Raw genomic sequence first — 12,347 nt, 5'->3', positions numbered from 1 at the left:
TTTTGTTTACTTTTTGGGATCTCCCCTGTTACTAGCGACTTTATTTGGAAGCAATAATTTGGCAGCCTTAAAGTGCGGCAGACGTTGCGCGCAAAGCAGCGTATACCACCACGTGTTAACGATGGTTTTAGTCTAATATTTAAAAATCGTTAGATCTCCGCTGACGTCACAAATTCTAAGGGGGCATTCCAATGCATTAGCCCCTTAGAATCCGAAAACTGCAAGTTTGAAATTCCATATCTTCGAATTAAAGCATTTTTCGATGTTGTGAGTGCCCAAACCGGTATTTGCAGGCCATGGCCACCAATTTGGCTATCTCAACTCAAAACTAATGTTAAGGTGGGAGTGTCCCTTTAAAGGATTTTGCCCTTCCCGACTTTGTCGGCACGTGGCACGCGCCACGTGACACCGATTGACCTGTGACATGCATCATCACCTGCCTCAAGGCATTACCAATCGAACGGTACCACCAGCATCTCGATCCGATCATCTGTTTAGACGCAATTCCAATTGTAATGGTTCGATGACCTTTCAGAGCACGTTTTTTTGGCAACGTAAGATGGCGCCTTGTCGGCTTCACGAATGGAGCTTGGAATGGAGTTACATTGACATGCACGGTGATAGAATACTAGTTACATGTTACATATGACCAAGCATATGACCTTGCATATGACATATAAAGCGTTGAATGGAGCCTTCTGTAGCGGTTTTGCGTTGGTTTTGCTAGTGAAATTACCAGCGCAATTTCGAGTGCGATATTTGGAAGCTTATGTTTGAGGTCTTCTCGTGCTGTTTCAGTTCTTTGGATTCGCTTTGAACCGGAAGCTTTCGTTTGGGAAGCCGTTTCAGTTTTGAGCTTCGGCTTCCTTCGCGTCAAGTTCAGGTGAGCTCGGGACTATTCACCTTATTGTTACCTCTGTTATGTCTTTTAAAGATATATACCAATTTCCTTAAATTATTTGTTTGTTACAGTTTCACAATTCGTCATGCTCATAATGATCAGAATGAAAATTAATAGATGCTTACAAGTTACAATGCAACAGCAGTTTTTAATGATTTTTACATCAGTTGGGGAACTATGGGTTTGTTCCCGTCGCTCCTCTAACCTCCTCCAAGCTCCTCTAACCTTCTCTCGTTTCAAAAAATCATTCCCGTCGCTCCTCCAGGCTCCTCCAAGCTCATCTTGATTTCACATCTCACCACCACTATTTGCCTCCTCCCTCATCCCAAACGAAAGTTGGTTTTTTGGAGGAGGCTTTTGCGTAGACATATTTGGCGCACGTAATACAAATGTGAATTGTTAATAAATGAGAATTGAGGGAAGTGGAAATGATTTTAGTGATTGATGACGATTGGATATCTTTAAATAGTAATGTTTGATATTATTCTAAGGTTATTTTATTAGAAAGCGATTATTATCTCTTGATTTATGTTTGCGCGCCATAAATCGCCGACCGTTATAGCCCGCACACAGCTGATTTCCTCGCGAAAATGTTCCCGTGGCTCCTCTGAAACGGCTCTCCTCCAAGCTCATCCAACCTCATCCGAGATTTTTTGGGAGGAGCGACGGGAACAGACCCAATGAGGCGCCAAACTACAAATATTGCACAAATATTGGTATATGTGTGTGTGGTGTGTGATGTATAGTGGAATGTGATGGCGAGCGTGCTGCGGTCTGCTCTTGTTTAAATATTGTATCTATTTGTACCTATATTTGTATTAGTTTTGTAAAGTGTACGCCTCAATTGCGCAATGCGCGTTGCTACATGACCTCCAAAAGCCATCTGGGCCAATGTGCACGTGTGAATATTTGGTTCCGTTTCAATTTTTCAAATGTGATTGCCTCTGCTAGACCAGGAACCCGATGATGTCGTAAGACGAAAGCTCGTTCTATATTTTCGGCCTTATTTTGTTATATAAAAATACATCTCACTGCCATGTTATTGGTCAATTTCATCACCATATTTAATTGCCTGAAAATGACTCAAGAAACAGGACACAGGTCAATGAGAATGAGGGCCAGGGAACATGGTAATTGCATTTTCAGGAAATGTGTAGAATTGAAGTAATCACGAGAATACCTACCTACTAAAACTTTTGCCACGCTGGACCACTTGTTATGCGAGTTATTCGCGAAAAACCTAGGGGTGGGGTCTATCATACCCCTCAATAAGTGAGAGGGCTTATCGCTACTAGTCCCAAACACTGGGAAAAAGCTCAGCCGCACTCTTAGTTGACCATATAAAAATTTCCTCTTCAAGAATAAACCCGTTTCCCGAAAAAAACATAATACTTCTCCGTGTTGAACCGTAAACGCTTGACTGATTGAGACTATAGAGGGCGACCGTTCGGACTTCGGGCTGTTTCCTTCTCAAAGTGATGCCCCGTCCGGGTTTCAGTCGGCGTTCGATTATAAAATCTGCAATGTCTGACCTCATTCCGCGGTTCATCCTGACCTAGGCGGATCTGTAAAAAAAAACCTGTAGATAAGAAACCAACGATATAAGGAAACTAAAATTAGTAACGTGGTGATCGTGGGGATAGTCTGCATTGTTTGTTTGGTTAGCTAATAGTGAAATTTCCTCGCTTTTCTACGTGATTCGCTTAACTGCGTGCCCCCCCCCCCCCCCAGTGACGCGATTTCAGCTCCACGGGGGGGGGGGGCACAGGACACCCCATGTAGGTTTATGTAAATATCTCGAAAACGGCGTTGCGGAGCGCCGCCGTTTTAAGCACACCCTTTCATGCATCTTTTTCACACATGCTGCATAACATTCAGACCCAGGTCATTCAAGGTTAGGTCACCAGGTTACGTCCAAGTGGCCTTACCTTAGGAAAAGTTATAATGCCCGTCATAGCTACACAGACTGAACAATCGGTCTAAAACGTTGGCAGCGATTACTAAGAGCACCATATATACGTAAAGTACCTCTACCTCGGTAGTTCACTGTCACTGACCTAGGGTTCTGTTGATTTTGCGACCTTTCTATTATAGGTAGGGTAACTGTGGGGAAAACGCACCCCTGGGTTAAACGCCTCCCCTAAAAAAATCGTAGATCTTATCGGCGGATAGGTGTTTTATCCTGTCTTTCAGAACAGTCAGCTGCTTGTTTACGTAGTTCTCTATTTCCGGTTCTGCGTCTTGGGGAGCAGCGTGGGTAGGTGCTGATGTTGGTTTTGGGTGTTGTTTTTGTTGTTTTTACAGAAGATTCCTAAGCTTTTGATGCCCTCTTTATTTCACAAAACTTGCTATTGTGCACATCACTCAAAACTGCGTTTTATTGTCATTCTGTTGAATTTATTATGCTGTGGCGTTAGTGGCGCGTTTTTTGTCAATATTTTGTTGACCGGAAATGGAGTGGATGGGGAAAGACGCCTACTCGATGCATGGGGCAAGACGCCCCCAGTTTTCTGAAAGGGGGGCGTTTTGCACGGTGGTGAGAGTGCAGGGTAGCGCCCTGTAGGTCGGGGCCGAAAAGGCCTCTCCCTGTCCTTTTTTGCTGATACATCCTAAACGACTGCAGATATCGTCACCAAACTTTCAGGACTCCTCCGGGCATCCATTTTACACATTGCAACAACATTTTATTCCAAAGGCTATGATAGGTTGACCACAAATGACGTCAGAATGACGTCAAGTTGTGCCATGTTCATCATTTTCTCTGTTGATGGATGGGGTGGGGGCGCTTTGCACATGGGTGTGGGCGTATTACCCAGGGTGTGGGGCAAAACGCCCTTTTGTAAGGGTATGCGGAAACCTTTTTTGGGGGTTAAATACCACACGCAAGTGTCTTTTCTTGGTCTCAAAGCGTAGTAAAAAGAATGAGCTACATGATGGTGCCCAAAGGTTTGAGTAATCTGGGTTGGGTTGAGTGTCAGAAGGTTTCGCGCTTACTGGGGGCGTTTTTGACCTAATCACCCTAAGTCAATGGGAGACAATTGAACTGCGCTTCTGTTGCACGAAACTCATATTAACATACTAAACAATGCACTCAAATAACGGGACACGGGTAGCAGGGAAACGTGGCATATTTAATCGGGAAATTGTACCTGTGACCTCTACTTATGTCCTGGGGTTATTTCAGGTCATGACAGCCATCCACAACATTTTGACGGTTACCTTTGTTAGAGACATGCAAGAGCGCTGAAAACACTTTTGATATGTTTAGTTCAACTTCGTAAATTGAGGTTGTTGCGAGTTCTACGGGTCATGTATCAGGAATGTCATGTTTGTTCTGATCACAGCTGTGTTTTCATGCATTTAGGCCAGGTCGGGTCAGGTCAGGTCAACCAGTAGGTGTCCTGCCGCTTATCCATAGTAGGTGTCAACCACCACTGATGGCGTCGTAACATGTTACGAAGGCAATGAAACTATAACTTCTTAAATGTTAAACTGAATGCTAAATTCGAAACCAGCTCCAAGAACTGTCCTAGAAACATGTAAAACTCGAAAAGGTGAACCAAGGTCATTAAAGGTCAGTGACCTTGATCTAATTTTCACGTGACCTTGACACCCACCATATTGCATGTGACCAGCATCATATCACATGTTTGAACGCTTGAGTTGAAACCACGAAAAGAGAGCAAAAGCGCAGCTAGTGCGCGCCGACGTACGCCGAATCGCGATTCCGGCCAAATGCATGGGCTCGTAATAATAACTTAATATCAGATGCTGATTTACCGCTACTCAGTCAAGTTAGAACCATTTCTTGGCCGCGGTCACCGGTCCAGGCCACCACATTTCGTACCTATTACACCGCGCTTGCTCAATGCTCAGTTCGTATTGTAAAAGCACTACGGCACAGCATAGATGCAGGCGCTCTACTCCTGCCATCTATGGTTGAAAAATGAAGATAATGGTTGTTGCGGTACAGTATCACTACAGGCGCCGATAATGCTTTATAATTGTACTTTTTGTGTTAAGCCTGCAAGAGCTTTTGCCTTTTGCGCTACCTACAATTAATCTTTTTTGTCACTTTTTTCATTTTTATGTTGGTAAATGAAGCGCAGTTCAATTGTCTCCCATTGACTTACCTATAATAGAAATGTCGCCAAATCAACAGAACCCTAGGTCAGTGACAGTGAAATACCGAGGTAGAGGTACTTTACGTATATATGGTGCTCTTAGTAATCGCTGCCAACGTTTTAGACCGATTGTTCAGTCTGTGTAGCTATGACGGGCATTATAACTTTTCCTAAGGTAAGGCCACTTGGACGTAACCTGGTAACCTAGCCTTGAGTGACCTGGGTCTGAAAGTTATGCAGCATGTGTGAAAAAGATGCATGAAAGGGTGTGCTAAAAACGGCGGCGCTCCATAACGCCGTTTTCGAGATATTTACATAAACCTACATGGGGTGTCCAAGCATCCCCACCGCCCGGCGCGGATAATTTTTGCACGTGCAGAGCGCACCTTCGGGGTCCATCAGGAGATGGATATGCTCAATAACTATGCGGGAATACATTCTGGGTGGCCTGTGCAAATTTAGCACTTTGAGCTTGCCAGCGCTACCCGCTCTGCCCGTATATGTGACACAGAGTGCAACATCAAAAGGTTTGCACGTGCACAGCACGTGCACCGTGTACCCCAGCACATCTATTTGCACAGCGCCTTAAAGCGCTCGTCCAGTCGTGTCAGTGTGCCAAATTTGGTGTGCCTAGGTCAAGGTTTTCCGGAATCGGAGGATGCCTCCTCAAAACATATTTTTCGCCCCTGGCGCGTGCATTCCGCACCCCCTGCTGCCGAGCATACTATATGTTAATGGTCAAACACCGGGACATGTGACCTGTGAATTTGGCACCTGTGCCGCCCACCGTTTAATTTGGAGCGTCGCTTAAAGGTTTTTGCCCTTCCTGACTTTGTCGGCACGTGGCACGCGCCACGTGACACCGAATGACCTGTGACATGCATCATCACCTGCCTCAAAGCATTACCCGTCGAACGGTACCACCAGCATCTCGATCCGATCATCCGTTTAGACGCAATTCCAATTGTATTGGCTCGATGACCTTTCAGAGCACGGGTTTTTGGCAACGTAAAATGGCGCCTTGTCGGCTTCACCTGAATGGAGGTGGTTGCGGGTCCAGTTTATTTATACGTCCGTGGCGCCGACAGTGACGCCAGCTTTACCGATACCATAGCCACAATGGCTACGTTTCCAAGACACGTCTAAATCAGTTTAGAGAAATTTCACGTGTGTTTTTCTCGGACACTTTTCACCTTATGCAAAAACACAAAAAACGAGCGTATTGTTTTTAGCTGGCACCTAATCCTATCTTTACATGTTAGTGCTGCCTAAATGCTGTGATGGAGCAAATCCATTTAGCAAAATCGGCCCAACCTGTGTCATGGAAAGGTAGCCATTGGCATAGTTATGCCGCCTGTGCATGTTCTTTTCCGGTGATTTGTCGAAAGTTGTTTTTGGTTTCATGCCCCACTGAGAGATATTTGCAGTAATCACTGATCAGATTTTCTTGTTGAAAGCAATGTCTTGTCCTTAGATCGTCCTATCGAGCTTATAACCTGATGCCTGATGGTATGATTGTGTGATTGTTGCAGCCGGCATTTGACTGGCCGGTGAGCGCCACCAGGCAGCAGCCATGGAGGCGATGCCACGTCTGCCTATGATCAGCTTCCAGCTGAAGCAGATTCATAAGTCGACTACGTTCTCGGATTTCCTCAGGCGCGTAAGTTGTCAAGAGCTCAATGATGCGTCAGTGAAGCAAGTGCAGTAGTTACGTGTGATTCACTTGTGTCTTCTTTTCTTTCTGGAGATCTTTTTTCATCCCTTCTTTCAAGTATAGACTATTCCCGATGCATGTGGCTGAGCTGCTGACCCCTAGTGCACATGCCAGTTTCCACGTGTTAAACCCTTGCCCGTATGTATGGGGCGTGGTGGGTCGAACGGATTCCCCCTCGGTTTTTCGCGGATAAATCGCGTAAAAAGCGGCTAGTTACAACGTCTTTTAGTACCTTTGAGTTAATCAATTTTACACATGCCCTGATAGGTTCATGACCCTGACCCAAATGACCTTTGACCTGTGACCTATTTCTCGGGGCCATCTTTGCCTGGAATCGCGATTCGGCGTATGTCGGCTCGTAGTAACCGCGCGTTTGCAGTCTTTTCGTGGTTTCAAGCGTTCAAGCATTGATATGATGTTGGTCTCATTCATTAGGGTTGGTTGCAAGGTCACCTGAAGGTCAGATCAGGTCATTGACCTTTGATGACCTCGGTTTACTTTTCGGGTTTTACATATTCTTTCTTAGGCTAGGTTTTGGAGCTGAATTCGAATTTAGCAACCGTTTATGAAGTAGTTTTAGTGCCTTCGTAATATGTTACGAAGCTGTCAGAGGCGGTTGACAGTTGACACCTACAACGAACCTACAACCTTATAGCAGCCATACTTTACGGCGTTCTAACAGGTCCCGATTTTCTCGACTTTTGGGTCATTGGCCTGACCTGGAAGGTCAACCAATGATCTAGGACCTTAAAATTGGATATCGTCGGCTTGCTCTAGTCACGGGCATCACGCTCGTTTTGTCCGCGAAGCTCTAGCTTGATCAGGGGCCAAGCGGCAGGGGAGGGGGCCTCTTTTCGTTCGCGGCTGCCAAATTACCGATACGGGCGAGGGTTAAACAAAGGGGTGTTCCTGTAAGGAGTTATTGGCAAAAAAAAAGATGACCTTTGATGACGTCACATGACCTTAACCCTATTCCTGGCGGGCTCCGCCGGGACAAGAAACTGGCGGGGGGGGGGCCGATTCGGCCCCCCCCTTCAGATCTCAAAAACTACACATCGCAGCGACAAACGGCGAACGGCGTTTGATAGGTCGTTTCAAGATCTACAACTTTTACATAAAACATTTTCAGGTCAGGTCAATATTGAGGTCACCAGAGGCCATCAACGATAAAATGTTTTGGAATTAGTTACCTATATAACTTTTAAACTAAGAAACATAGAGACATAAAACCAATACATTTTTTGTTGCTCTCGCCGAGGCGATGCGAAATAAGCATGTGATGACCTTCACAGGTCAATTTGAAATTTGACCTGAGGTCAAGGTCAGGTCATTCATCAATGAGGTTGTGGGGTATGGTCATGCTGCATACCAAACGACGCGCCTTGACCAGGCGAGCAGTTTGGTACCACTTACAAGTCTTTAGCACCATCTTGTCGTGATTTATTGACAGAAAAACGATTTATGACGTCACATGACCTCAGATGACCTTTGCCGGTGCCCCTGTCAATTAGCGGCACCAGGATCATCACCGATGAGATAATCTTCCATAATACTGAAAGAACTGGGTGGTTTTGACTCGTTTACACGAAGCAGGAGGCGTTTCAATATTTTCCCATAGGCTTGCAATGTAAAGGTCACGAGTCTGGCCTGACCTCAGGTCACAGATATGAAAATTCTGAGATATACAAATTGCACATACTGGTACCCTAACTAAAGCCTGAAGAGAAGAAATTGATCGGTCAAAAACTCTAGCTCTGGCGTGATTGCAAACTTTTCTGAGGTAGGGTCACCAAACCGCCTCTGGTGACCTGACCTGAGGTCAGATCAACTAAAAATTTTCAGAAATGTTGCGTAAAAGCCTTTTGAGAAAAGTCAGAAAATTTGAGCTTCCTAGCTCAAAGCGTTTGGGAGAAATAACCAAAAAACCTCAGGGGGGGGGGGGCTCCTGAGCTCCCCCCCCCGCCAGGAATAGGGTTAAGGCTGAAGCAGACTCTTCCCGCAGTCAGGAAATCGCATGAGAGAGCCTATTCAAATAGGTACATGGAAGCACGCTGGCATCAATTGCACGCACCTCCCGGATGCTTGATGCGGGAAGAATTATATATTTGAATAGGCACTCGCATCCGATTTCCTGAATGCGGAAACAGTCTGTTTCAGCCTTTACAGCGGCCCAACAGCAAAACAGGCCTCAAGGTAGTGAAGGTTGATCGTATATGAAGTCATGTATGGTATATGGGGCCATTCTGACGCGTTTTAGTGGAAAAACAGGGAGTTGAATTTTCCCCCATTGACTTATAATGGGGAGGTCGAGAAATTGATCTGACCTTAGGTCATCGATATCAAAATTGCGAGATATACAAATTGTAGCTAGCAATGACCTAATGACATCCTCGGACTTTCAAAGGACTCCGTCATCTACTGTAGCTCTGACACGGTGACAAAGTTGCAAAAAAGTGACTTGAGGTTGGGTCATTCAAAGTGACCTGGTGACCTGACCTTAAAAGTTAGGAGGTTCAAACTGGCACACCATGTGCAAAATTGATGAGATAATAGTCATACCAAATTTTGCGGCGCTACGCGTCGCGGTTTTTCCGATATTTGCCAAAAACCTCAGGGAGGGGGGCGGATAACCGCCCCCCCGTCGGTGCGCGGGTTGAAAGTGCGGCACTTGTTGCGCGCAAAGCAGCATATACCACCGCGTGCTACACTGAACTCTATAATGTGGAAGGCGCATCGGCCGCCAGATGGTGTCCACTGTCCAACGGTGCCGCCATGTTGCGCAGCCAGGAAGCGGCCGCCGCCTGTGTTGGGGAATAGGGAATTCGGGACCTCGATTTACGTTTGCGGTCGCTGCATCCGTTACGTTCAAGCTATGTAGACACGGAACCCGGCATCTTACGCAGAATTGAGTGGAGAATAAGATGAAATCCTAAAAAATTCTCAGATACAAGGAACTAATACGTTAAACCCTTATAAGTCAATGGGGAAATATGAAAATTGCTATTTTGGCGCCGAGAATGATCTGAAACCATCTCAAGCATATAGAATCATGATTTCATGCACTCCTTGCAAGGTTCTATGCTTCATATTTGCATTGTTGCCCTTGCGTGACGTCATTTGTGACGTCACAAGGGTCACAGTTTTTCTTCGATAACTCCCGATCAAATTGAGCTAGCGAGTCGGGAAAGCCACCAATGGACTCAGGAAGACCTGCCCAATCGAATGATATGCGACATGACCTCTTTCGACCAACTTCGTGACCTGGGGGTGCTGACCTGACCTTGACCTGAGGTCAACACCCTAAGTTGACCTGACCCGAACAAAAAGTATATCACTCGATGCGCCTGAGCTAGCTGAACACGATGATGCTAAAATCGCGGCTCTACGGCCATTTTTGGCGAAGTTATTTACCAAAAAACCGAACCCGTGCCTTAGATCACTTGACTTGACCTCAGTGGTCACCGGTTGACCCGGGACCTTTACTGTGGGTTCCTACCAGTCACTCTGCATTATACTTTGTCGCAAACGACCACTTTACCGCTTAATTCTAGTTTAATTAGCGGCGCATAATTAGCGAAGTGGGTTCAATCAACCCCCTCGGCCGGGGCAAATGTAGGTCCGGCGAGTGAAGTTGGGGAATTCTGAAGATACGATCGTGTTCCCCACTCAATTCTGCGTAAGATGCCGGGTTCCGTATCTACGTAACTTGAACGTAACGGATGCGGCGGCCGCAAACGTAAATCGAGGTCCCGAATTCCCTGTTCCTCAACACAGGCGGCAGCTGGTTCCTGGTCTGCGCAATATGGCCGCCACCGTTAGACACTACGGCCAATAGGGTTGAAGCGGCAGTGCTCCCCTGTGGCGTGCTACCAAACGTTTTAGTAAAAGATTTAAAATCGTTAGCTCTGCGCTGACGTCACATATTCAGAGGTGGCATTCTAATGCATTAACCCCTCTGAATCCAAGTGCTGCAACTTTGAAATAAGATATTTTTGATTTGAGGCATTTCTCGATCTTGTGAGTGCTCAAACCGGTAAGTGCAAGCCAGGGACCCCATTTTGGCTATCTCAACTCAAAACCAGGGGTGCGGAGCCGGAGTCGGAGCCGGTATTTTTTGTCCGGAGCCGGAGCCGGAGCCGGAGCCGTCAAAAAAGACGTCGACTCCGGCTCCTTTCTTGAAGAGGAAAATATTGACCTAGTTCGGTTTGACAGTACAAGGGAGTATAAAACATGTGGTATTCAAAATAGCCTTATTATGCAAATACAGAAGCAACGTGAACTCCCTTCGTCTTTTTTCTTCCACGCGTATTTAATTGTATAGAGGATGTACTGAGTACTGGAGCGGGAGCCGCCGGAGCCGGAACTATCAGGGGCATTCCACGATAGATCGACCAAAGCCGTACACCCTCATATTTTATTTTTTGCTTAAAATTGGTCTAATGGGTTGTTATGGGCGGGGAAGCCAGCTGTGCCAAGGATTTTTTTCTTCGAACACCGGTTTCCGAGATATAGCCTCAGGCAATTCCTGGAGGTCACGCTGCAACCCTATGTTTGGCGGCTTATAACTCAGAAACTATTGGTTTTCAATGGTAAAAACTTTATATGTTTCAACTTGCAATCAACCAGAGGCCTCTTGCACCAAAATCCTCTTGCACCAATGCTTGGATTATATTGCATCGTATACCCAGTCCAAGTCTCAAATGTAACAATTTGCGTGCAAAATCTAGCAAGCACATGTAGGATTATGTATTGGGCTATTGCAAACAAATTTACCACCGTTAGATTATGCTTATTCTGAAACCGGTTTTTCGATTTTACCTAGCTAGGTAGTTTGGTGCAAGAGGCCTCAGCAAACGTTTTGGCTATCTCGGATTTTCGATTTTTGAAAATTTTGATCACGTGACATCTTGATCTTTTTTTCGAAGAGTGACCTTGATATTTTCCCAACTGAAAGTCGCAATTTTGTCTGATGACGATTAAAGCCTTATCAATTGTCATTCATATGCGACAATAAAAAAGTGGCTTTCGGCCTGCATTGACCTGAGATCAGGTCATTTTTTGACCTGTCCTTTATAAGTCAATGGCAGAAATATCGGCTACCACCGAAACGCATCTGACCGGTTCAAATACTTTTGAATCATGTTGAGTTAGGCTATTATTGATGGCACTGGTGCAGCTTTGTATCGGTGACCCGCTGAAAGGTCATCCAAGGTCACGCGTTGAACACACAATACTTTTCCGTTTTTGGCTGTACCTTTTGATCTAATAAAGAAACAGACGTAGAATAGGCACCAATCCGTTTGCTTTCGCCTAGCGCCAGTTCGTTTTGAATTTCGATACCGATGACCTGAGGTCAGGTCAATTTCTTGACCACCCCATTATAAGTCAATTGGGGGAAAATCAGCTCCCTTATTTTTACACTAAAACGCGTCGGAATTGCCTAATATTCCATGAGTGACTCCATATGCGACTAACTTTGACTACCTTGAGACCTTTTTTGCTCTTGGTCAACTGTGACGTTGCTCTTGGGTCATGTGACGTCATTAAAGGTCACCAAATGTTTTTTTTTGCTAATAACTCCTTACAGGTTTGAGATACAGCCGCGCGG

General features: G+C 45.6%; 1 protein-coding gene across 2 annotated transcripts in view; it reads left to right on the top strand.

Annotated features, from left to right (window-relative positions):
- The first annotated feature begins 645 nt into the window (after positions 1-645).
- Positions 646-12,347, top strand: part of LOC122387071 (tyrosine-protein phosphatase non-receptor type 23-like) — a 27,643-nt gene continuing 15,941 nt past the window's right edge. For both annotated transcript variants that reach the window (XM_043376898.1, XM_043376897.1), the window contains exons 1-2: positions 646-883; positions 6,558-6,685. In XM_043376898.1, coding sequence (XP_043232833.1) covers positions 6,599-6,685 — 87 coding nt within the window. In that variant the 5' untranslated portion in view covers positions 646-883; positions 6,558-6,598. The remainder of the gene's footprint in view (positions 884-6,557; positions 6,686-12,347) is intronic.

The sequence above is a fragment of the Amphibalanus amphitrite genome, unplaced genomic scaffold (assembly GCF_019059575.1).
Source record: "Amphibalanus amphitrite isolate SeventyFive unplaced genomic scaffold, NRLGWU_Aamphi_draft 000272F_arrow, whole genome shotgun sequence".
Taxonomy (NCBI): Eukaryota; Metazoa; Arthropoda; class Thecostraca; order Balanomorpha; family Balanidae; genus Amphibalanus; species Amphibalanus amphitrite.
This window is presented reverse-complemented; position numbering and strand designations above follow the sequence as displayed.